Below are 26,712 nucleotides of genomic sequence, written 5' to 3'. Positions count from 1 at the left end.
ACAAGAGCAAAACTCCATCTCAAATAATAATAATAATAATAATAATAATAATAAATACACACACATACACACACACATGCATATATTGCATGTTGATTCATTAACGGGGAAGCTGAGGTTCAGAGGAGTGTTTCATCCATGTGGGCTGCAGCAGGTGACAATGCTTCTATGGCCTGTACAAGTGAAGGCAGGAAATAACAGGGCTACGGCTGAGTGCACAGTCAGGTCTTGTGAAGTGCTCTGAGCAACGGTGGGGACGGGGATGTTCCACCAGAAGGGGCCAGCACTGTCCAGTGGCCACTCCAATACTCTGGTCCCGTGACTGCCTCTCAGCCTGGGCCATCTGGACACTGGCCGACAAAGGGCCTCACCACCCGGACCTTGGAGAATTCCAGAAGGGACTGAGATCCGGTGAGATTCTAACAACTGGAACACACATATGGCCCTGGTGAGAAAGGAGTAACTATTGCTTCCTGTCCCAGCCACACAATTTCCTCCCATCTCTTCCTCACTGATGTTTGTATTTCTCTTCAGGACGCAGATAATTCATAACTAAAGAAGCAACAATGGTGTTCTTATTTTTCCCTCTTTTTAGAACACATCAACATCTAATTTGTGCCCTGCTCGTGGATAACTCTGAGAGAAGGCAGGTGTTCCGAGGGCCCCAGCCAGGGTCAGGGCCAGGAGGCCTGGGCAGAGCCCTCACCCTACGCCGATGGCCAGCCTGTGACCTCGCATAAGCCAAGAGGCTTCCTGGGCCGGATTTCTATAGTAACCGGCCACTGGGTCTGCTGGCATACGCCGCCTGACTTTCTGCTGTTCTGTTCTTTGGCAGAACACCCTTTCCCTGCCTGCTGGCTGCCTGGAACTGAACGAAGCCACCGTGATTTCAGGGAGAGATCCCGGCTCCTGCCCTCCCCACCAGCTTCAGCAGAACTCTGCCATCCAGCTTGGGTCACGCATTTCCTTTCCTTACTTCACCAGCTCTGGTTGTGCACATCTGGGACCCTGCCAGGACTCTACCAAGGGCCTGATAGACGGGATAGAAGATGAACACCTTTGGCCACTGCGATTGGTTCAGGGATGGTTGATACCTAAAGCCACGTCATTGGCTGGACTCCTGAGGCTCTGGCCAGTGCCACAAGGAGTAAGAAGTTTACTTACTCAAAGGAGCAAGGCTGAGGCAAAACAGAGGGAAGCCAAGTACAGACACTGAGAGACTCTGGCACATTCTATGAATATTCCCTGCGGAGAAAGTGGCTCTTTCTCTCCTGCACCAGGAAAGAACAGGTCTGAATAGTCAGCAATTGACTCAACAAATATTTGTCAAGCACCTACCAGGTGGCAAGAGCCATACTGGTTGGGTGTGCTGGGGAAAAGAGAAGACATAACACCTGCCTTCGTGGAGCCGCGAGTCTAGCGAAGAACTCAGAGAAGCAGGAGGGAGTCAGCGGTTCTGAGAAGGGCTCAGCTGCCATTGACTCGGCCTCAGGAGCAGGGCACTGGGGGTCCCAGACACAGGAAGGAGGGTGTCGCCTTTACGGGTTTCCCTCTGTGGATGAAGTCAGCACTGCAGAAGGCTGCCCCGTCCACATCTCTCTTACAAAACCAAGCCACAGCTGCTGAGCTGGGATGCAGATGAATGTTTACGGAGAACAGGGAATTGGAGGGTTGATGACCAAGTCATTCCAAAGGCAGGTCCCTGGGAGGGCCTCGACAAGGTCTAGACCCTAACACTGGGCCACACCTCTCAATGCAGCCCTAACTTCCCCTCCACGTAGAAAGGAGAAAATTCAGAGCAAACATACAGGGCATCAACACACGGGAATTCCTCATCCTGCTTTCTGGAGCAATTTACCACATTAATTGGCTGTGGCTGATGCTCAGGAAATCATGGAAAGCTACGTTTCAACCCACAGGAACCCAGGGACCTGCCTCAGGCTGCATGGTGGGTTTGGACCTCACCTATTAAGCCATGGTCTTGCCATCTCAGGGCACCACCATGGCGGCCTTCCTCGGGGGTGGTCTTGGACAGGGGACTGGCTGAGGACTGGAATGGGATCTGTTCTAATTTTCAGCCTCTACTTGATAAATGAGTCCATGAGTTTGCCATGAGAGGTGGACTTCCTCCTGCTCCATCAGAAGGGACCCTGCCAAGCTCTCCGCTGCGCTGTCCAGGGTTCGAAGCAGCTCCCTTCCCACCAGCTCCTACGAGCTTGGACCAGGGCCATGAATGAACGCTGAACAATTTTGGAGAAGGATCTGGTCTGAGGCCAGGAAGGAGGCTGCTCCCTGCCCTCACCTCCAGCTCCAGCCAGACTCTCTGCCCCTCCAGGTCATGTGACTTCTCCTTCACCAGCTCTCCCCCAGTGGACATTCTGAAGTCTGGTCCTGGGGAAGGAAAATGTTTCCTGAGGCTACTTATCTTCCTGAAGCCGCCCCCATCTTGGTGGACTCCTCGGTCAGGGCAGCCCATGTGCCCGGTGACCCTAAGGACGAGGGTATACTGCTGCCTTCATCTGGCACCTGGATCCCGGGGAACTGGGGACCAGCATCCCATGAACTGCTGCTGCTTCATTAGCTGTTTAATTTGTCCCTTCTGGCTTGGCTAAAAGCAGCAACACTTAGGTACACATGCGTACGATTTCTTCCTTTTCTGTCTGAAGCCTCCATAACGTCTTTTCACTTATGCTTATTAGAACCAGAATTAGAAACCTCTCCTCTGTGCAGTTTAATTCTACCCTGCATATTCTTACGAGGCTCCAATATTTGAAATCCCAAAAGGCACTTCAAGAAAGGACTCTCGATTCTCTGTCTGAATTCGGGCTCAGCTCAGAAGAGGGTCTGAAATGCAGGGAGTGGTGAGGGAGAGAGACTGTTATCTGTGGTGGCTGCTGAGGCTCACAGAGAAGCCGTGGCGGGTCCAAGACCACACGGAAAATTCCGAATTGGAACCCTCGTCCCTCTGGGATTTGGTCAAATGCTTTTTCTTCAGTTCCACTACCGAGGTGCCTTTGCATATTAACAAAAATTAGGATCTCTGTGACTCTTTCCTGACTCCAGTGCCAGTCGCTAGGAATTTGGGGATCGAATCCCTTTCCCCAAAGGTCATGCAGGTCCCCGCTCCCAGGCTTGCAGAGGACCGATGGGCTCTGACAGCAGGACACCAGCGGTGGGACCCTCTCTCCTGGCACCAGCTGAGTGGGGCCTTGGCTGGGTTCCTGCAGTTGCTTCCAGGCCTGGAGAGACAGGGACACCCCAGGGAAGGGCACAAGTGAGGAGTCAGGGAAAGCAGAGTCCACAGGGATCCCAGGTCTCTCCCAGGAATAGTGACAGAGCTTCCTGGCTTTTGAGGGTAGCCAGATGTTTGTCTGAGTTTCAGGACCCCGATGTTGCAACTGTGCTGTGGACCACTCGGTGGTGGGTGGTGGGTGCTGTGCAGCTCCAGTGCGAGGCCCAGGGGCCAGTGCTGTGCCTTCCAGGGCTCCAAGCTCCCCAGCTAGCCTTGGGATAGTCAGCCCAGGCACCCCAATGTCTATCCCGAGCTCCCCAGGTAGCCTGAGGATAGATAACCTGGGCACCCTGATGTCTATTCTGAGCTTCCCGGTTAGCCTGGGGATAGACAGCACATGCACCCTGATGTCTATGAAGCCAGCCATGACTCTGAATGTGAAAAGGGAAGTGCACTAATTGGGCATCCTGGTCAAAAGAAGGGCTGTGGTTGGCTGGGAAGGAGACCAGGCTTGGGGGGCTGCTGGAAGAGTCTTCGAAGAAAATTGGGGAGATGGATGGGGGTGCACTGAGAAAAGGAACACCCTAAACAGAGGACCAAAAGGTGGGGCAGGGACAGCTGCTGCCTGTGAGCTGCCTGGAAGGGCTGGGAAAAGAGAAAGCTGGAGAGGCAGATGGAGCCACTCGGGATCAAGAGCTTCTGAGACTTCCATTCAAGTCATCCAGAAGCAGGCATGACCGCCCCGTGAGGCAGGCGGCATGTGCTCATGGAACACAGAAGTCAAGACTCTTCTCCACCCCTCTCCCATCCCTGGGCTTGCCCCCTGTGCTGGGAGTGGGGGACCCTGGGCTGGGGATGGGGGACATGATGTCTGCTCCCATCAGTCTGTGTACCCTTACAACAGCCCCTGCCCCACTGAAGTGTAGATTCTTCCCTCCACAGAACGAGGAGGACTGAAGGGGCCAGAGTCCTGGCTGCCACCTGTGGATAGGCATCCTGAGAGGATGGAGCTCCCGGGGCCATCAGCCACAGTCGCCCAGGTGCAGGCTCTCGAAGGGGGATTTCTGGCCAGGTCTGTGAGTCATGAGACTGAGTGGGGGTTCCCAAGATTCCTAGAACCCTTTCACATTCAGAGTCTGGGTTCCCTGGGGTCACCAACTTTTGTGCGTCCCAACCCCGAAAGACAATTACTTCTGGAAGCACCTTGAGAGTCTTTCTTTTTGTTAATAGAAACAGAACCTCTATCTGTCATCCAGGCTGGGGCACAGTGGCCCAGTCATAGCTCATCGCAGCCTTGAACTACCAGGCTCAAGCCATCTTCCCATTTCAGCCTCCCAAGTAGTTGGGATTACAGGCATGTAACACTACGCTTGGCTAATTATTTTATTTTCTAAATTTTTTGTAGAGATGAAGTCTCATCATCTTACCCAGGCTGGTCTTGAACTCCTGGACTCAAGCAGTCCTCTAGCTTCGGCCTCCCAAAGTACAGGGATTACAGGTGCGAGCCACCTTGCCTGGCCAAGATTCTTTCTACAGCTTCACCATGAAGCAGGTGGGTGAATCGGGGGTACAAGATAGACACAAATCTTAAAACGTGGCTAATGGGGTTGGTTACAGCGTCTCATGTCTGTAATTCTTGCACTTTGGGAGACTGAGGTAGAAGGATGGCTTGAGCTCATGAGTTTAAGACCAGCCTGGACAATACAGGGAGACCCTGTCTCTATCAAAATAATAATAATAATAACAATAATAATAGGAATCTCCAGGGGGCTTGGATTGTCCTCTTCTGGGTAGATCCCAATAATCTTTCTCCTCAGGTGGATGGGTGAGCACAGAGTTCTAGAATTCCAGAGCTCTTTTGAGTACACTAGATCCTTTGGCTTTAATTTTAATTTTCTTTTAAGAGACCAGGTTTTGCTCTGTTGCCCAGGCTGCAGTGCTGTGGCACCATCATAGCCAGGGCTGCTCACTGCAGCCTCAAACTCCCAGGTTTCAAGCAATGATTCCACCTCAGCCTCCTGCGCCCAGCTAATTATTTATTTATTTTTTTTGTAGAGATAGGGTCTTGCTAAGTTGCCCAGGCTGGTCTCAAACTCCTGGCCTCAAGGGATCCTCCCAGCCCAGCCTCCCAAAGTCCTGGGATTATAGGTGTGAGCCACCACACCGGTCTAGATCCTTTGTTTTAATTCACTTGCAGGAAGGGAACCTTTGCTAGAGAAGGGGAAAACATCAATGTGAATTCCCCAAGCCCGCAAGTGGACACACTGAGGACCAGGGTTAAAGGATGAGTCACCGGCATGATGCTGGCAGGTGAGACAAATAGCATGGAAGAGGAGGAGGGAGGGGGTGGGGAAAGGGGAGGAATGAGCAAGGGAGAAGGAAGTGAGGAGGGAAGAACGGGTGGCTCTGCTCCGCCCGTCCACCAAGTGTTTCCAGGCCTGATGAGCTCCGGGGTGGGACGGGGGGGGGGGGCCACTGCAGTGTGGAAGGCAGGCAAAAAGGCCCCTGCGGTGTGCCTGTGCCTAGGAGCTGGGAACCAGCTCTATCGCCTACAAGCCAGGGATTTAATATATATCTCAGGGTGATGGGGAAATTGATTTTCCTTGATAAAATGGCCCAGTGAAAAAGATCATGACAGAAGCGGCCAAGGATTCCTTTCCTTGGCAGTGTCTGGTCACTGCTGCAGGCTGAGATGTGACCTTGTCATTAATAGGTCACAGAACAGGAGCAGGGGCCAGCTGGGCTAGTCTGTGCAGAGACAGGCTTAGGTCATGTAGGGCAGACCGCAAAACTTGCTTGCAAAATCATCCAAGAGCACAGGGGTGAGGGGTGACGGTGCAGGGAGAGGACAGTGATCCCCACGGCTTTGCTGAAAGGTGGCAGTGGCTTATCCTCATGTCCACAGGAGAGGCCACCTCTGTGCCATCTGTCCACGCTGGCCCAGCATCTGTGAGCACAGGAAGCCAAGCAGCTGGCCTGATCCTCCAGGAGGGCAGAACTGCATGGATTTTGCAGGAGTGAGGGGAGGTCCTGAGGAAACAGCTCCAGTGAACAGCACACTGCAGGGCAGGCGGGAGGCAGGTGGAGGGGAGGGTGGGCTTGCCTGCAGCCTGCGGGAGGGGAGGGCAGGAGCCAGGGTCCCAGAGATCAAGGTGGCAGAGAGAAGCAGTGTTATGGGCAGCCTTGGCAGGAGTGAAGGAGCGGCTCTGGAGTCAGGGCTCTTGGTTCCAGCCCCAGCTCCGTCCCCACCCTGGGGACCCGGGTCAAGTGTCTGGGCTCCAGGATCCTCATCCTTCTGGGCCGAAACCGGGGCAGTGAAGGCACCTCCCTAACAGGGCTGTCATTAGGATTGAGCACTGAGTCCAGGCCCGGCTCTGGAAGGGCTGAAGGCACAGGAGCTATTTTTGCTGCTCAGATCGAGGCAGCAGTTGCCTCCTCCTCCAGGAAGCCGTCCTGACTCTACACCCCATTGGGATTTAGCAATCCCCTAATGCTGACCTCAGCCTTCCCACCCTGATACCTATGGCAGGTACAACATAAATGTCCTCCATCTGTAGGAAACCAACAGCCAGAAGTCCAGTTCCTCAGCTATGGCACAAAGTCCTGGTCCACTTGATCCCTGGACCTGGTGCAGGGCCTCCATCTGGAGAAATGACATGGGCAGGGAGAATCCAGAACCTGACCTGAGCAGGCAGGACCAGACCAAGAGAACGAAGGAGGCCGGGAAAGGGGGCAGAGGCCACCCAGGACTCCAGGAGCCCACCTGAGAGGGCATGCCACGGTGTGGAGCAGGACAGAGCAAAACCAGGGGGCCCTGGAAAGCCTCCAGGGTGCAACTCAACACCCTCCTGGACCCACGCCAGAGGCAGAGAGAAGGGGTGGGTGAGACCATGTGCAAACAAGAACCGGCCTCCACCTGGGCTAGGACATGTGCCCTGGAAGGCGGGCGGGGCTGGGGAGGCCCAGGCAAGGGGAGAAGGCACTGTAGACGCCGGCAGGGCACGAAGGGGACACTTTACAACAGGAGGCCAGGAAGGAGGATCTGCCTTGGTTGTGACCTTGGTGGTCTTCAGCCCTCTGCAGGAGTCAGAGCTGAGGAACCAGAGGCCAACCTGCAGGGCCACAGAGTCCTCGGTCTCAGAAGGGTGGGAACAGAGCTCTGCAGGGAGCCAGGAGCAGGGGCAGGTGGCGCGCAGGGACAACGAAGGAACTTTGTGGGAGAATGGACGCAGAGAGCGAGAGTCGAATGCACCAGCCCACGCCTGGCTCAGGCCAGTGCACCAAGGCAAACCCTGTGAGTGCCCGAGTAGCATTTCCCACCAGGCTGGCATCCACCCCACCAGAGAGGGCTCGGGGCTGTGATAATAATTCGGGCAGGGGGTGCTTCTCACACGTGGTGGGCAGGGGCCAGACAGGCTAAAGTCCTGTAAGGCATGGAACGGGCCCCTAGGGATGTTGAGTGACCCACCAGACGTTCAGACAGATGCAAAACCTGTTTATCTGCACAACCTCCTGCATGTGACTTAGAAACACAACACAGATCTGCACTGCTTTAATATTCCCTGAATTTTCCAGGAATGCAATGAAAGACAGCACGGGCTTTGTTTGGTTTGGAGCTTTCCTAAGAACTGTTGACCATTTTGGAAGCCAGCCCTGCCTTGGACCACACCCGACCTATGGCCGAGCACCTCCCAGCTGCTGGAGGAGCTCTGGGGTTCATGGTGACCAGATGGGAAGGGAATGACCACTGAAACTGGGTCTTCTGGGGCAGACCCCTCCCTGCCTGCAGTGGCCGGTCCCCCTCGAGTGTTCCTGCGTTGTGGAACAGTGTTCCTGTTTTGTAGAACACAATGGGCATCTTTTCTTTTCTTTTCTTTCTTTTTCTTTTGAGACGAAGTCTCGCTCTTGTTGCCCAGGCTGGAGTGCAATGGCACCATCTTGGTTCACTGCAACCTCCGCCTCCCGGGTTCAAGTGATTCACCTGCCTCACCCTCCCGAGTAGCTGGGATTACAGGCATGTGCCACCACGCCTGGCTAATTTTTGTATTTTTAATAGAGATGGGGTTTCACCATGTTGGCCAGGCTGGTCTCGAACTCCTGACCTCAGGCGATCCACCCGCCTTGGCCTCCCAAAGTGCTGGGATTACAGGCATGAGCCACCGCACCCGGCCGGATGTCATTTCTAAGTCCCACTTGTCAGGGTATGTTACCTAAGAGTTTCATTTCAGGATAACGAAGGAGATGTTATACAACATTTCTTCTAAGAGAAGCTGGGGTCTCGTGTGGTTGGGAACCAGGGAACAAAGTCGTCTCCGGTAAGTGCCCCGGGAGCGCTGTATGGAGGGGAACCGTGCAGGGACGCGTGGTGAGGGTCAGGCTAGGGTACAACGGAGACTCTCTGAGCTTCTGCCCTTCCACGGGGGATGGAGTGGGAAAGGCTCTTCTCTAGGGGCCCTAACTGCCCAGAAACGGGGAGCCAAGAGCTGGGAGAAGCTCAGGTTCGGGCAACAGTTCAACCCAGAAGACGGAAGGGGTCGATCTCTGTGTGCACCGTGCGGGATCTGCAGTGGGACAGGCTTCCCAGCAGCCACGTGTCCACTGCGCGGGAATCAGTGTGGTCAGGGACTCCATGTCCTCCACCCAGTCCCCCCAAACAGTTCTCCATTTGGCTGAAGAGGGGACAGGCCGTGGGGCAGGCTCCAGTGAGTAAAGGAGGCATGGGGCAGGGGTGTGGACAGAACATGGCAACGAACATGAACGAAGACAAGGCACACAGAGACGCACACGGGGCGGAAGCCCTGGCCTCACTGTCACTGCCGCATCCCCTCAGGACAAAAACCACAATTGCCCCGGGAGCACCATGTACTCAGCATTCGGGGCAGGCCACACAAGACGGCCGATCTGCCAGCGGACACTCCCCGGGCGTCAGTGCTGGAAATCGACCAAATGTAAAAATACCCTCCCAACCCAACACACTGGCCACCTGTGGCCCTTACACAAAGCTGGTCACCTTGGATCCCATCCCCGCAAGTCGACTCCGCTTTCTGGAACAAAACTTCTAGACAGATACGCACGGGAGAAAGCAGAACCACAGCGACACGCACGTGACTGACCGCTTCAGCAGACATGAAAATGACACCACGCAAGACTCCAGAGTGGCAGACAAACAACAGAGCTGGTTGTGTCCGGATAAAACCAGCAGCCGGGCGTGTGGAGTCAGCACCGCACACACACAGACCGGAAACCGCACGCACACTCGCACAGCTCACTCGGTCCCGCGAACGGGGACGAGACAAGACGCAGGTCAGTCCCAACAGACAGGTCACAGAGGCGGCCGACTGCTCCCATATGCCTAGAATCTGCTGTGTCTGTTGGGGATTTTCTATCCTCCTTCTCCAGCAATTTGTTTTGAAAATATTCTATGGGAATCTGGTCAACAGCTGTGTGACTGCTGCAGAATGCTAAGTAAAAAAAATGCAATCTTGACTTTCCTTGGGAGGCTTTCTTCTTAACATGCACAGGAGGGGGACTCAATAACGGGGACCCCGATCACTCTGATCTAACGAAATGAAATAGGTGAGGATTTGGGGTTTTTCCTTGGGAGCTGCTGGTTCTACTTGCAAACACAAAGGCTACTGTGTTTACTGCAGATAATCATCTGTGTTTCATTGGAAGGAGCACATTTCACAGTCAAAATGCCAGGTAAACTGAAATTTTTCAAATCAGATCTATTTTATTTCACAGCAGGGAGTATCTAGGAAACAGGTATATTTTTAAAGGATCATGGCTCAAAATCAGCCTGAATTTTACTTTCACACACACAATCACACACACACACACCCCTAACATATTACATTAAGCAATCTGTTTGAAAACACGACCCTCTATTCATCATCTATACATATCTAAAGCATAATTATACAGGCACCCGGTCTTGAAACCTAGCAACAGTATCCAAGTATTCCTTCGTCGGCTAATCAGGCACCCAAACTCACACATCAGCTCAATGTGCCTCCTTTTAAAATACAAAAACCACTCGCTTCTCTCTCCATAGCTGCAGAAGGACAAGATGTATGAAAACAAACCTTGTTCGGTTGAGGAAGAACAACCCATGTCATTTAATCCATCTGACAGTGCATCTCCCCACAAAGCCGGGCAAAAGCAAAAACAACAAAGACCGTAAAAAATAGGTTATCCCAGTCCAAAGCTTATCAGCTGGCAACATGCTTAATGTGTGCATGACTGTTTCGGACGCGGGCTCCCGGGCACCCGGACAGTCTTGCTGTTTGAAATCTCCATCCTACAGAAGCCATCGTCAAGGCTCTATGGCAAAGCTTTTATAACCTGCTGGGCTCATTTACTCGGCCGGCTAAACACCGGACGACAACAAGCAAGGATTAACTTTGGTATTCACGTCTGCATTTAAACCACCACTTTCTTCCAGTTGGCAAATAAAATCACCAAACAGAGGTCACATTTAATATATTTTTTTTAAGAGGAGGGGGACGGAAACAGCATCACAGCATCAGTCCACAGCAACATACATGCTGGCCGGATTGTGAACAGAATGCTTCGCTGCAGGCTGAACCCTCTCTTTTAAAGAGATACACTTGAATCCATTTCTGGATTCTACAGACCTCAGCGCACCCATTCATCACCTCGCAGGGTTCGCTGTCTTCTCCCTGAAAGCCACATTCCAGCATCGTAAAGGTACCGACTTCCTGGCACTGGTGGCTTCTGTGTTTCGGAAACAAAGGATCCCTCCTCAGCATCAGGGAGGCCATTTGATCCTTTAAAGGAACTTTTTAAAGGAAAACATCCCACTGACCAGGCTGTACGTGGCAAGTCAGAAAAACGTTCGGTATTTTTAATTTACCCACTTTGAAGCACCAACATCCACCCCACACCCACCTCCACCTAGGAATTTGCTTCCGCCAGACCCACATTGAGAAAGGTGACCCAACCCCATAGAGGCAAAGGCGAGTCTCACCTCCATTTCCCGACAGGAGAGAGCTCTGCTTGTGAGCACCCAGGGTTTGCCCTGACACCAAAGCAAGAGCCAACAGCCTTAAGTTTAAGGGACAGGTCTCTCTTTCTCCATGTTTCTCCTACGTTGCATAAGACAAGTCTTGCTGAAGACCATAACGCAGAAATGCCATGATTCCTGAGGCTGACAGTGATAGACAAATGGCAGAGAGAGAACTTGGAGTCCTCCAGTGATCATCTGACACCACCCACCCCCACCCAAGAGGCCAGGAACGGACAAAAGATTCGCCCTGAGGAAGGACTACAGCAGCACCCTTGAAGTTATGGAGGATACAGGGTGGAGGAAGCCAAGCCACAGAACCTAGAATCAGGAAGCCATGTGGCCACCCATAATCTAACGCAGAAATCCAGAAATCCCTGGCTTGAGGACTCACGACATCAAACCCAGCACAGCCCACTTCCTCCGACTGCCTCCTCTCCTCTGTGCCTCTAAGCTCGGCTGCTCCTGGACTCTGAAACTGTTCGTGTCAGATAAAACATCGTCCTCTCGCAAACACACTCAATCCAGCAACTGATTTGCCAATATGTGTCCCACCCTTTACACTCAAGAACGGGTACCACGGAAAGCAGGTTTGATGTCAAGAACAGACAGTAGGGCCGAGTGTGGTGGTTCACACCTGTAATTCCAGGACTTTGGGTGAGGCTGAGGTAGGTGGATCACTGGAGGTCAGGAGTTCGAGACCAGCCTGATCAACATGGTGAAACCCCATCTCTACTAAAAATACAAAACTTAGCAGGGCATGGTGGCAGGTGCCTGTAATCCCAGCTCCCAGCTACTCAGGAGGTTGAAGCAGCAGAATTGCTTGAATCCGGGAGGCGGAGGTTGAAGTGAAGTGAAACCACTCCACTGCACTCCAGCCTGGGCAACAAAGGGAGACGCCATCTCAAAAAAAAAAAAAAAAACCCAAGAAAAACCAAAGAAAAAGCAAAAACAAACAAACAAGGATGAGAGAAGGGCTGACTTGGAGTGAACAAGAGCTGGGGCAGGAGCCGTCCATCCAACACACATTGCCTGAGGCCCCACCACGCGCCCAGCACAGTGGGGACGGCAGAATCAGATACCACCTGTCCTTGAAGAGGTAACAGTCTGGGAAGACAAAGGTCACGAAGCAATGTGAGTCCCCTAGAGTGGGTGGAATGGTGGTCCTCAAAAAGATGGGACCAAGTCCTAATCCCTGGGACCTAAACTGCACCCTCATTTGGAAACAGGGTCTTTTCAGGTGTGATGAGTTGAAGGATCTCAAGATGAGATCATCCTGGATTTAGGGTGGACTTTAAATTCAAAGACTGGAGTCTGTATAAGGGAGTGGAGTAGGACCTCTGAGATACATGCAGAGGGGAAGCCACGTGAAGACAGAGGCGGGGGCTGGGGTGGTGCATTCAGAAGCCCAGGAACTTCAGAGGCAAGGAAGGATCCTTCCCCTGAGCCTGCAAAGGGAACCAGCCCTGCCAACACCTTGATTTTGGACTTCTGGCCTTCAAAACAGTGAGACGGTCAATTCCAGTTGTTTGAAGTCACTCAGTTGGTGGTCATTTGTTGTGGCAGCCCCGGGAACCAAGTACACGGCCCACCCCCGGGTACTGAGCAGGGATGCGAAAGATGTGGATGAGGAGAAATGCCTGGCAGACCCTGGGAAGCAAAGGAGGAGCTGGTGCTGGGACGTCCAGCATGAGAAACGCCAGAGGGATTTGAAACCGCAATTCCAGAGGGCCTCTCTATAGGCATATAGTTCATGCCTATAATCCCAGCACTTTGGGAGGTTGAGGCATATGGATCACGAGGTAAAGAGACTGAGACCATCCTGGTCAACATGGTGAAACCCTGTCTCTACTAAAAAAAAAAAAAAAAAAAAAAAAAAATTTATATATATATACACACATATATATATATATATGGCATCCAGGAGTGGTGGCTCACAGCTGTAATCCCAGTACATTGGGAGGCTGAGGTGGGTGGATCACCTGAGGTTGGGAGTTCGAGACCAGCCTGACCAACATGGAGAAACCCCGTCTCTATCTCTACTAAAAATACAAAATTAGCCAGGCGTGGTGGCGCATGCCTGTAATCTCAGCTACTCGGGAGGCTGAGGCAGGAGAATTGCTTGAACCTGGGAGGCGGAGGTTACGGTGAGCCAAGATCACACTCTTGCACTCCAGCCAGGGCAATAGAAGCGAAACTCCATCTCAAACAAAACAAAACAAAAAATTAGCCAGGCGTGGTGGCACATGCCTGTAATCCCAGCTACTCGGGAGGCTGAGGCAGGAGAATCGCTTGAACCCGGGTGGCGGAGGTTGCAGTGAGCCGAGATCGTGCCACTGCACTCTAGCCTGGGTGACAGGGTGATAGACTCCATCTCAAAAAAAAAAAAAAAAAAAAAAAAAGAGTTGTCACGGGAAGGTGGTGACCACGTAGGAGTTGGAGCTGGTGAGAATGCAGGCGTCTTCAGGACCTGCTATTTCAGGTACCTGACATGTGCAAGTACAGCCTGGGAGAAAGGACGCTTCTCCTCTAGCAGAGGCAGTCTGTCATCCTCAGTGCACACAGGCTCCTCTTCAGATCGAAAGAGAATGGAGCCATTTCTTCCCGCTCAGCTGGTGGGAACCACCACCAACGGAGTGGCTTAAAACAACCAGAATTTACTGTCTCATAGTTCTGAAGGCCAGAAGTCCAAAATCAACGTGTTGGCAGGGCTGGTTCCTTCTGCTGGTGCTCTGGGTGGACAGCCTCCAAGGTCTCACAGTTGGAATTCTTTCGTTCTGTGATCCCAGGGAAGTGACTCTGCAGCCTCCAAAGCATGTCCTCCTCCTCCCTCCCTCTCTCGGTCTCCGTCCCCCAGGGCATTGGGCCAGGCTGCATCTCCCCTCTGAAGGCCTCCTGGGTGACCCTGATGGACCCTCACCCTGACACTGCTAAGAGCATTCTGGGAAGGAACATTGCCAGTGACAACTGAATATTTCATGGTGGGTGAGAAATGTCACAGAAGAAATTCCTCTTTGAAATGTTAACGTGGAAGGTGGAAGGAGAGGAATCTAGGATTTGCAGAGAAAACAACTGATTCTGTGGGTGAGAAGTTACTCTGGGCACCGGGTGAGGACAAGAGTGGCCAGGACCAGTTCTGACTAAAACATGACCTCTCTTGAAAGCTCAGAGGATGAGCAACTTGAGCCGCCCTGGTGAGAGACCACTGTGAGCTGCAAAGGCTCCCCTCGGGAGCTGCCAGGCAGCACAGCCAAGAGGCCGGGACCTCAGTCCATCATTCCATCCATTCTCAGACAACTCTCTCCAGCCGCCAGGCTCTGCCCCATGCGGTCTCAGCATCATCTTCCTCTAGTCCCACCCCTGCCTTCTAAGCACAACTGGGGAGCTGGCCGGGAGCTGACAAATGCTTAGCTCTAGTAATCCCAGAGCGAGGGAGCCTGGATGAGGAAGCAGAGAGGAGAGACCCCTCTTACTATGGGGGGACCACCCTGTTGGTGGTCTGTGGCCCAGGAAGCCTCCTCTTCCCTCCGCCCAGCTTCCCAGCTCTGGTTCCAGGCCCAGCCTGTGTAAAGCCTCCTGAGCCTGCCTCGTCCCAGTCCACACTGACGCCTACAGCTCTTGCATGGTGGAAGGTTTCTCTCAGCTTCACCAGGGAGGCAGCGGGGTGTGGTGGTTGAAAGGACAGGTTCTCAAGGTAAGTACTTCAGCATCAGATGGACGTGGGGTTGAAATCTGGTTTGCCCAATTCCTCCAGCATGTGGCTTTGGAAAAGTCCTGAATGTAAGATGCCCTTGGTGCCCTGCCTGCATCCCCTTGGCACTCACTGTTCCCGGGTATGTGCACTGCTTACCCCCACAGGCCCCTGCAATTCCCCAATTCCCTGATGAGGGTCTTGGTACCCAGAGGGAGCACGCATAGGAGCTGGAACTGGTGGGTAAATACATGAACTGCTTCATAATGCCCAGGCACACCCTCTGCAGGTTCCCAGAGGACCCCAGGGGTCTGAGCCTCAGGGGCCCACAGAGTCAACTGCTCGTGAACACACGTGTATGGCTGGTGCCCTGCCCTTCCCTGACTTCCTTCCCTAAGTCCCTGCTGGTGCTTCCTATATCACCTCCACAATAAACAGCTTACCCTCAAATCCTCATCTCAAGGTCAGCTTCCGGGGAGCCCCACCCCCAGTGCCATGTTGCTTAGGCTCTTCTTCACATGGAGATCACAACTGCAACTGGACGTGGAGGCTTACATGGTTGTGATGCTGTACGTGAAGTGCTGGCCTGTAGTACTTGGTAAGCGCTAACTGTTTTCACTGTGGTTATTCATTCATTCACCCAGAAGTAGGGCAGCTTTCTCAAACAATGAGCAAAGACCCACATGCAGGAGTTAGCAAGACCCATGCAGGCAAAAAACACGCAAGCTAGTGGGGAAGAGCGCACGAGACCCTCCCCACCACATACCCAGCACCTGGCCCCACCATAGGGGTGATGCAAAGAGGGGGTGACCACAGGGGAGGGGAGAAGCCACTGGGTTCCAACCTACAGGTTTAGTTAAGAAGGCATTAGTTCAGGATTTTACAACAGATTCACTGTGCTTGGATCAATCAACACATTGAGAGGCACCAGGTTCCTAGAGGACTCACAGCCTCCACACCCTTCATCTCTCTCTCCGGGAAACTTTCAACACAATGATTTAAATGGCACAGTTTGCGTTGATGCCAGTTTGCTAGTTCATAATCACAAACCCTTAGACGACTCAGATGAAACAAGAGGTTTTTTCCTCTTCTTCTTCTTCTTCTTCGTAGATGCACAAGGAACCCCGTGGGCAAGTACAGATTTTTTAAACTATCCTTTCCCTTTGGGGCCCTGGGAAAGCTCAAAGAGCAGGGAATGACAGACAGTGACTCCCTGCGTAAGCTGATTGTAAAAGCCAGTCCTGCTTCTTTCCTGCAGAACTGGGGTAGTTTACAAACATACAGACATGAGAGACTCAAACCTCGATCCTGGCATTTCAAAATATGTTAGCCACGTGAGCCTGTAGTGAGGATCCCCCCCTTTCTCAATAGGGGGGTGCTGTTTACAGCTAATAAATAATTGATCAGAACAGGAAAAGGGTAATTAAAATGTATTCGCCCAACAAATGGGCGTTCCTTTTATAATAATGAAAACTCCTCTGTTTGTAAAGAGGAGTCTGCATCATAAATAGGGAAGATATTAATAATAATTATATCTAAAAACTGAAAAGACAACAAATGTCTCCCACGCTGGGTTGTGAAATCAACTCAGTGCTTCAACGGACTTGGAAAGTCATCCTGGTTTTTTGTTTGTTTGTTTTGTTTTTGAGACTGAGTTTAGCTCTTGTTGCCCAGGCTGGAGTGTAATGGTGCAATCTTGCCTCACTGCAACCTCCACCTCCCGGATTCAAGCGATTCTCCTGCCTCTGCCTCCCGAGTAGCTGGGATTACAGGTGGCTGCCACCGTGCCCAGCTAATTTTTGTATTTTTAGTAGAGACGGGGTTTCACCATGTTGGCCAGGCTGGTCTCAAACTCCTGACCTCAGGAGTTTGATCCACCCGCCTCGGCCTCCCAAAGTGCTGGGATTACAGGCGTGAGAAACTGTGCCCGGCCCATCCTGTTTTTGAGTAGGAGAGTTTTGTCAGAAGGGAGGAAGGGTGGCTGTGACTCCATGGGGCAACGCTTAGGGGCAGGGGTGGCAGCCCCGGTATCTCCCAGCTCCATGTGGAGAGCTGGGATAAGGAAGCCACTTCACGCCTTCCTCTTTGCCGTGTAGGCCCCAGTGAGGGTAGCCCAATGAGGGTAGCCCAGAGCTTGTCACCATCCCAGACAACTCAGGATCCGTGGGGCTGCCAGCAACAACCCCTGTAGTTGTGGGTGGGACCTGTGCTCAGGCTCCCTCACCTCCCTTCTTCACTGTGTGCCCCTGGTCAAGACAGTCCCACTCCCTTCACAGCAGCCAATATTTTTAGCTCTCAAACCAAAGCTATTCTGTGTGCTGCGTTTTCATATTAGGGAGGTAGCAGGGAGATGGTCTCTGGCATTCTGAGAGCTCATTTTCTAAATCACTTTGCAGACATTAACTCATCAATCTCTATAATGCGTTCATGGAGGTGCTGAGGCAGCCCTGGCAGAACCCTGGATCTCAGAGCAATGAAGTGATTTGCCCTGGCTCACAGGAGGGACGTGTGCGTCAGTGTCAGGCGCAGCCTTTGGGAGGCCCCGAGGCTCTGCACAGGTACTTGATGATGCAAGCCGTGCATCTGGCTCTGCATCCTCATGCAGTTCTCCAAGGTGCAGTAGGTATCGGCTGTGGTTGGCGCAGGGCACACATGCCACATGGTAAAGCCTCGACAGCCAAACACACAGTTCTGCTTTCCCTGATGCCAAAAATGAGCTGAGGGTCACAGGCAATAAATGACACCCAGGAGCACCCCCCGGACCCCTTTGATGGGGTGATGCCATCTTCGAAAGCTCACCACTGCCGGTCCAATGGGACTGCTCCCCGCTGCAGGTCCTGTGGAAGCGCGGGGCTGGAGGAAACAGGCCAGTGGGCTCGTCCAAGTTGCAAGACTGGGCCCAGCCAATGGCAGGGCGATGAGAGAGAGGAGGAGCCCCAGAGACTGTCCTCCTGGTTGGCACAAGGGGTACTAAAAAGGGGAACGGCCATCAGCACAACTGCGGAGGAAGTGAAGCGGAGGCAACCGAGGGGAGTCGAGAGGATGCCACTGGCTCTCTCTCCACCCTCATCGGGTCGCCAGCTCTTTGCCTAAATAGAAGTGTGGATGTTACGGCACCTTCCAATAAACACATCTAAATCAGCTGCAAATTAATTGGTTTCAGCAATCAAGAGCCGTTGCCCTACATCCATTGCTTGATGCTTAGCACATTCTCCAGTTTGATTTCTTTTCTTTTCAGATTTTTAAAAAAGATGTCATATTTTTAGAGCAGTTTTAGGTTCACAGTAAAACCAAGCAGAAGGAATAGAGCTTACCCAGAGAGCCCCTGCCCCTCACGTGCGGTCTCCCCAGTCATCAACACCCCCCTGGAGTGGGCCATTTGTTACAACTGAGAGCCTACAGAGTCACTCGAAGTCCACAGTTTACATCAGGCCTCACTCTTGGGCTTGTACATTCTACCAGTTTGGACAAATGCATAACGACATGTATCAATTTTTGTCATTAATTGGGAAAACCAGACACATACATCAGAGAGGGAATCCCAGAGCCAACCCTCAGCATGAACTCCACACTTCCTGTTCCTCTCCCCATTTTACTACATCAATGATGTTCACATGGAAAGAAACCTTGCAATGGGGACTGTCAGAATAGACTAGAACATCATCCTTCTAGAGAAGCACGTTTCAGATGGCCTAACCTCTAAGGTCTTCCTTAGCCCCATCCCCACCATAAGTTAAAAAAGTTAAGACCAGAGACAGAATATGGGCTAATACTACGTGAAGTTTTGCTAAAAGCAGGCTCTAAACCAATCTTAGGAGCATTTTAAAAAGCTGGTGAGTGACCCCTCACAGCATCTCTAAACCAAATCCCACCAGTCTCTCCACGTGCCTACTCACCGATGTCTGTTTCCTTGTGGTTCTTGATGTATTCCGCCAGCTCAAAGTTGCCTGCTATTATGGCCACCTGCAAAGTGAAAATCACATTAAGTGTCACCTGCAGAACAATGATTTCTTCATACACTATTACATCACTGAAGGCCTGACACCAAAAGGAGTACAATCACAGCTCTTAAAATTGCAGCCGCAATATCCGTCAACACTCATCCTCTGAACTTGCCAACCACTACACTTGCTTCTCTCAAAGCAGTTGGCTGTTCTATGATGATAAGGTTGTCATTGCTCTACAACCTATATGAGTGGGGGCCTCTGTCCAGAAGGCATGTGGGGCAAATCACCCACACAGCAGCTGAGGATTCAACCAGGCCTGCGTCTGGAAATCTCCCCATTGACTATGTCTAGTGTTCCCACGGGGCTTGATTAGTTCCAGCTCTCACACCCCGGAGTCCTGTTTATCCGATTAGAGGCATGCCAATCTACATAACTGGAGAGAGGGGGAAACCTCAAATAAAGCATTTAAAACTCATCGGATTTCAGTTCTGTGGGAAAAATTCTACCCACAGATAGATGCACAGCCAGATGGGTGGCACCAAAACCATCACCTACAGGAAATTGTTCCAACTCAGGCCCTACAGATCTGTTGCCTAAAGATGCATGATCTTTGATATGGGAGAGCAGCCAGGCAGGTAAAGCCAAGTCTCCTAGGATGGCCATGGAGACCTGGAAGGAAGGCCAGCACCAGAGACCACACGGGCAAGGCACACAGTGCCTCAGAAGGAGAGACACTGGGCTCAGGACCAATGCACACAACCCACAAAAGAGCCAGGCATTCAGATGCCAGCCTGCAGAAATACACTTACATCTACAATATGCTGATGTCAAGTCATAACGTTAAGTGGACCTTATCCAATCAGCTGGAGGCCTTAGGAGCCGAAATCGAGGTTTCCTACAGAAGTTTCTCCTCAAGACTGAGGCATCAACTCCTGCCTGAGTTTCCAGCTTTATCTACTGATTTCAAATTGGCCAACCTGTGAGCCAATTCTTTACAATAAATTATAAACAAATGCAAACTTTAGTGTCAGGAGTGGGGTGTGGCTATAACAAATATTTATAACGTCTTCCCAACATGGGCTTACTTCATTTGATTAATTTAAATCAACCTTTTTTTCTTGTGTGTATGAGGTGATCTGGTAAGGTAGGGTGGGAGATTTTTGGTTTTGTGTTTTTTCTTCCTTACTTAGGGCATCTGTAGGCCTCAAAGGACCTTTCGTTTAGGTCATATTCCTCAGAAAGTCTTCACTCTTCTGTTTTTATTTTGTTTTTCCTAAAGAGTATTTTTAAAGCTCAAATTTGTGGAATAAGTTAGGACTTTATTTAGAATTATTGGCTGTTGGCAGCAGCAGTCTATTCTGAAATGTCTCATAATATACATATATACACACACACACACTTTTTTTTTTTTTTTTAGGCAGGGTCTTGCTCTGTCCTCCAGGCTGGAGTGCAGTGGTGTGATCTTGGCTCACTGCAACCTCTGCCTCCCAGGCTCAAGTGATTCTTGTGCCTCAGCCTCCCAAGTATCTGGAATTACAGGCATGTGCCACCATGTCTGGCTAAATAACATATATATTTTTTCCTTTTTTTTTTTTTTTTTTGTAGAGACAGGGTTTTGCCATGTTGGCCAGGATGGTCTTAAACTCTTGGCCTCAAGTGATCGGCCTGCCTCCCAAAGTGCTGAGATTACAGGCATGAGCCACTGTGCCTGGCCAAATACACACACACACACACACATACACACACACACACACACACACACACACACACACACACATATATATATATATATATATATTTTTTTTTTTTAATAAATATGGTGTTGGTGAAAAAAACCCAAATATCTAAAAATATTATGGAATTGCTTTGGAACAGGGTAATGATTACAGGCTGGAAGAGTTTTGAGGTGCATGCTAGAAACATGAATGTTAGAATGATTCTACTGAGATATCAGATGGAGATGAAGAACACGTTACTGGAAACTGGAGGAAAAGTGATGCTTGTTCTAAAGTGGCAAAGCACTTGGCTCAACTGTTCTAGTATTTTTGTGGAAGGTAGAGTTTGTGAGCGATAAAATCAGATATTTAGCTGAGGAGATTTCTAAGCAAAGTGTCGAAGGAGCAGCTGGATCCTCCTGACTGCTTATAGTAAAATGCAAAAGGAGAGAGATGAATCAAAGAAGGAATTGTGAAGCAAAAAGGAACCAGAGCTGGAAGATTTGGAAGATTCTTAGTCTATCCATATGGCAAAAAATGAAAAAGCCTATCCACATTGCAACAAAACGAACACCAAGGATATGGCTGGAACATCACTTGATAATGTATGAGATTATAAGAGCAGGAACACTGCCAGTTTGAACAGAAGGGGACGGAGATAAAACAAATTAAAGAAGACTGTTGGACGTTTTGGATTTGACAGAAGAGGGTGATAGAGCTATTTGGTCACAAATGTATGTCACTCTTCAAGAAGAAGGCAAAACAACCCTGAAAGAAATTCAGAGATCATCAGATCCACCCCTTGGTTTCAAGAGTTAGATGGTCTCTGCCCAAAGACTTGTGGCAGGACCACAGGGCAGAGTTGCGGGGTGAGATAGTTCAGCTGTGTCCCCACCCAAATCTCATCTTGAGTCCCCATAATCCCCATAATCCCATGTGTTGAGGGAGGGACCCGGTGGGAGGTAATTAAATCACGGGGGCTGTTTCCCCCATGCTGTTCTTGTGATAGTGAGGGAGTTCTCATGAGATCTGATGGTTTTGTAAGTGTCTGGCATTTCCCCTGCTGACACTCATTCTCCTGCCACCCTGTGAAGAGGTGCCTTATGTCACGACTGTAAGATTCCTGAGGGCTCCCCAGCCATGCGGAACTGTGCATCAATTAAACCTCTTTTCCCCCAGTCTCAGGTATTTCTTCATAGCAGTGGGAGAATGTGGGGGAAGCTTCCTGAGTGGTGGTTTCCCTTGGGCACAAAGGTAGAAAAGGTGGCTTTAGAGATAAGCATGTCTCCAGGCCACATTCAGAGAGATAGAAGCCGAGGTGCCCTCCTCCCAAAGGGAGACCACCTCTTCCTACAACACACCTCCAGCTCAGCTTTGGGAACTCAACTTAAGCAATGTGGACCCATGCCCTGGCCTGCTCAGGCTGAGCCAGACATTTCCTTCTCCAGGGCCTTGATGGTTGTGCTGGCTCCAGGATGGCCCGAGGCCTCTCTGCCCACAAGGCCCAGGCATCTCTCCAGCATTCCTATAGACCAGCCCTTGCCGAATGCCTGAGGTGAAACTGGCGGACTGGCAGAGGGATGCTGCCACAGAGGTGGAGGGCATGGGCTCTGGCCCGGGCTGCCTGGGTGTAAATCCAGACTTGTACTATGTGACACTGGGCATTACGTGTAATCCACAAACCTAGGTTTTCTCACCTGTGAAATGAGTTTGGTGTGTGGATTTATTGAGATCTCACAAGTAAAGGTTTAGAGCAGTGCCTGGCACGTGGCCAATCAACCCTAAAAGAGTTTGCTATGGGCCAGGCTCTGTGGCTTACGTCCGTAATACTAGCACTTTGGGAGGCTGAGGCAGGCGGATCACCGGTCAAGAGATAGAGACCATCCTGGCCAACATGGTGAAACTCTGTCTCTATTAAAAATACAAACATTAGCTGGGTGTGGTGGCATGCACCTGTAGTTCCAGCCATTCTGGAAGCTAAGGCAGGAGAATCACTTGAACCTGGTAAGTGGAGACTGCAGTAAGCCAAGATCGTGCCACTGTACTCCAGCTTGGTGACAGAGCGAGACTCGGTCTTAAAAAAAAAAAAAAAAAAAAAAAAAGGTTGCTATGGTTAGAAAAATGACTGACTACATCTTCGAACACTGCAGACTGCTCATTGTAAAGGTAACCCACTCCCCAGGTCACCCAGTACCCCACAAAAATGCACAGTCAGATACATACAAGTGCACAGCCACGTCTGCACTTGAACACACACCTAGGACAGCTGCTGAAGTAACACACATGTGGACCATCCCCTAGTGATTCCGGGATTCTCCTTCCAAAGAAAAGCCCTAGGAGCTTAAGCCCAGGCACCTCCCTGCTGGTCTAAAGGACTCAGCTCAAAATGCAAATGAGAACAATGCAAACGTTTACTAGTGATAATTGCCTGACTGTTTCTCCCCTTGATAATTTCAAGGCCTAGAAAATCGTCTTGGCAGAAAGCAGCTTCCTGCCTGTCCTCTGGCACTGCCTGCCCTATGCTTGGCTTATCACAGGTTCCCAGGAAAAGCCTTCTGGGAGAAGGAAGAGGGAACTGGCTCTTATGTGATGTCTCGGCATTGCTCAGTGTTGTCCAGCTGTTGTCAGGCTGCTGGTCTGGGTGACATGAGGAAGGCAGAGTGTGGGGTCTGTCTCTGTGGCTGCAGGTGTACATAGTAGCGAAAAGAACACTCATAGCAGAGACACAGCTGGGGCTCAGGTGCCACACGCTGCTCCGAGTTCCCGGGAGCGACCTCTTTTGATCTTAACAGCTCTATGAAGTGGGCACCATTATCTCTACTTGACAGAGGGGGAAACTGAGGCACAGAGCGATTAAGAAACTTGCTCCACATCACAGTCAGCACCGAAGCCAAGACATTCACTCAAGCCGTTTGGGTTCAAAATCTTCATCTAATCACCTTAGCATATAATATGCTGTCATTTTCATGGACTAGGGAGTTTTTTTTAAAAAGTTATGATATAATCACAGGTCACACACCTTTGTAAAACAAAGAAGCACAAGAAACAAATGACAAATTATTCTCGAGGGTTATGACAAGCCACACTCAGGCTGGGCACCCACAGGATCTTCTATGGTGAAAAGTGCCCTGCGCAGGGGAAGGACAAGTCCTGTAAGAACAGATGCTGCTTTGTCCAGGTTTTTCAGAGCCCTAGAGGCCTGGAGGGGAGCCAGTGAAGAAATGAGAACTCAGCTCTCTACAGCTCACCTGTTTTCCCCCCATTAATTCAACTGTCCTCCTCCTTCCTTGTTTCAAACAACATTTCGGTAATACAGGCAGATGCCTGCCTGCGGGGTACGACCATAATGCAACCTTGAGGGGAAAATGTCAGGGTTTAAAGAAACCCAGAGCAGGAAGGAGCCCCTCACCCCCACGGGATGCAAAGAGACTTCCTGTCGCCTCCCTTCATAAGACATCACCAGCTTTGGAGTACCTGGAGAAGGAGCACCTGGCAGGGGTTACAGCTCAGGCAAAGGTTAGCAGGATGAATGTCAGACGTGGTGAATGTGCCAGCAAGACCGGCAAGATGGATGTGTGGAGGGAGGAAGGTCAGAGGTCAGCGCAGAAGGCAAAGACTGGCAGGTCATGGGAGGAATCCACACGTGAAGCAAAGGGAACCCTGGCTTCTGCAGTGAAGAGGTGACAAGAAACCATGGCCCTGGAAAGCATCTGGGGACAGACAATACCAGGGAGCCCTGAAAAACAGCAACAGGCAGGATGTCTCCAAGGCTGAGGCCCGGCCAGCACCCTTGGACAGACAGGAGGCTGGGAGAATTCGGATGACGGGCAGCCAGTTCTGTGCCACGCCACTGGACAGCAGAGCAGCAGGCGGCCACCCGGGCAGTGTCACTGCACCACACTGGGCATTTGTATGAGACGCCTCACTGGCATTCTAAATCATCCTAATTCTCACTTCCGTATCTGCTGGCTGGGAAGGAGGAAGGCCTTTTATGGACATTTAAACAAGAATTATGTAACACAAAGCAACAGTCTGTGTTTCTCTTCTGTGGATTTCAAAGGAAAGGGAGAGGCGGGGCCTCCAGGGAAGATGCAGAGGGCGTCCTCCCTCGCTGGCCTCTCTCAGCCAAGCGTGGGGCCGAGGTCCCAGCTCCCGCCGCCTCCCCACCTGTCTCCCTCAGAACTGGGCTTTCTTGCTGTGCCCCTGGGGGCTGCCTCTCAGGGGACTCCCCTTAGGTCTTGCCCCAAGACAGAGTTAGCATCACTTTCTGGAGCCTTTGCTGTGACCTTATGAATGACATCCTGCATTTGAAGTGTGATCTACAGTTCCAGCAGCATCGATGGCTGAAGTTTTGTGTGATGAGGGCACCAAAGGATGAGTTCTTGTGGGAATCACCCCCAGTTGTAAGTCCTCGGTGCCGTAAACTGGGTTTTCCTGGAATGAAGCAATCATATCTGAGATGGGGACCTTTTGCTGGTGCTGGCAAAGCCCCCTGCAAGAGATGGCACTGGGATTAACAAGTAGAGGAAAGCAGATGGACACCTTGCTAGGAGCTGGGGGCTCTGCTCTTGGCACTCAGGGCCACAGGGACCCCTAAAGATGCAGGAATGTCAAGAGGGAGCTCACACTTTTTTTTTTTTTTCAACAGGAGCCACTCTGCAGGGCAGTGCATCTCGGGAGCCAAGCCCAGGAGACAGCATGGCCCCACTCCACTGATCTACCAACTGGAGGAGAAGGCGGAGTCTCCATCTATTCTCCTAACTCAAAAGTTGACAACCATCTCCTCCTTAACACCTCAAATGCTTACACCTCACATTAACTTAGCCGGCCGGGCTCAGTGGCTCATGCCTGTAATCCCAGCACTTTGGGAGGCCAAGGTGAGTGGATCACCTGAGGTCAGTAGTTCAAGACCAGCCTTCCCAACATGGTGAATCCCCATCTTTACTAAAAATACAAAAATTAGCTGGGCGTGGTGGCTGGCGCCTGTAATCCCAGCTACTCAGGAGGCCGAGGCAGAAGAGTTGCTTGAACCCGGGAGGTGGAGGTTGCAGTGAGTCGAGATTGCACCACTGCCTTCCAGGCTGGGCGAGAGAGCAAGACTCTGTCTCAAAATAAAATAAAGTAAATAAAATAAAATAAAGTAAATTAGAATAGAATACAATAGAATAGAATAAAATAAAATAAAAAACATTATCTTAGCCTCAAGCTTTGAAGCACATCTTCAAAGCCTATAATATGACAATCACAGCCCACTAGGACTTAGGATCATAGAAAGACTGGGGACTCGATCCATCACACTCATCACTGGCAAGTGTCACTGGGAAAGACAGTATGGGTGCCCAGGGCTTGTCCAGGAGGGGCTGGGGCCCCAGGGCTCGAGGTCGGTCCAGACCCCTGCCACACACTCTGTGCATGACCACTGGCTGGAAGCCCTGACTCCTGGGGCCCTGTTGTCTCTTTTGCCACCTGCATTGCAACAGCGCAGAGACTTCCTGTCCCCTCTCTTCTTAATCCATCGTCCAGCTTTGGAGTACCAGGAGAAGGTGCTGTGGGCCAGATGCAAAGCCCTGCAAAACTAGTGAAAATGCCACCTGAACATCTTCCTAGAGCCCTGAGCTCTGTTGAGCCCCAAACCCTCCTTCTCCCCAAAATGCAGCACTTTGATGCTGTGTAAGCAGGTGAAGCCCATTCCAGGAGCAGCACCCCAAATTCCCAGCAGAGACCCTCGTATCTGGTGCTTCCTTCACTCCCCTAATCTGTATTAAATTAGGCAGCCCCTGCTATCCACCCAGTCCTTGCACCCACCCCATCAAGGACACCCGTAGACTTCATGGGGGCACCTGTTCCTCGCTTGGTGTTGCCTGCCCCACAAACTCAGAAATGAACCACTCGAGTAACAAGTGGTGAGAAGGATCAGACCACCACACGGTGGGTGCCTGGAAATTATCTGAGTCTCATGCCAAAGGACAGTGCTTGGTGCACACAGGGCCCGAGCGTGTTTAGGAGGTGCAGGCAGGCTGGGGGCTGGCGGGCACAGCAGGTGAAGCTACCTGCTCAGGTTCTGCAGGTGGTGTGGACTGCAATCCCATGCCTCACCTAAA

At 51.2% G+C, this 26,712-nt stretch overlaps 1 protein-coding gene across 7 annotated transcripts in view; it reads right to left on the bottom strand.

The window, feature by feature from the left end:
* LOC105469739 (SH3 and multiple ankyrin repeat domains 2) overlaps positions 1-26,712 on the bottom strand; it is a 666,868-nt gene that overhangs the window by 415,543 nt on the left and 224,613 nt on the right. For 4 of the 7 annotated variants that reach the window (XM_011721220.2, XM_011721226.2, XM_071074115.1 and 1 more), the window contains one exon: positions 18,846-18,912. In XM_011721220.2, coding sequence (XP_011719522.2) covers positions 18,846-18,912 — 67 coding nt within the window. Of the gene's footprint in view, positions 1-17,748; positions 17,920-18,845; positions 18,913-26,712 lie in introns of all 7 variants that reach the window. The other 3 variants (XM_071074114.1, XM_071074112.1, XM_071074113.1) reach the window with 1 other exon arrangement.

The sequence above is a fragment of the Macaca nemestrina genome, chromosome 12 (genome assembly GCF_043159975.1).
Source record: "Macaca nemestrina isolate mMacNem1 chromosome 12, mMacNem.hap1, whole genome shotgun sequence".
In the NCBI taxonomy this organism is placed as follows: domain Eukaryota; kingdom Metazoa; phylum Chordata; class Mammalia; order Primates; family Cercopithecidae; genus Macaca; species Macaca nemestrina.
Note: the sequence above shows the minus strand (reverse complement) of the source record. Positions and strands in the feature narration are given on the sequence as shown.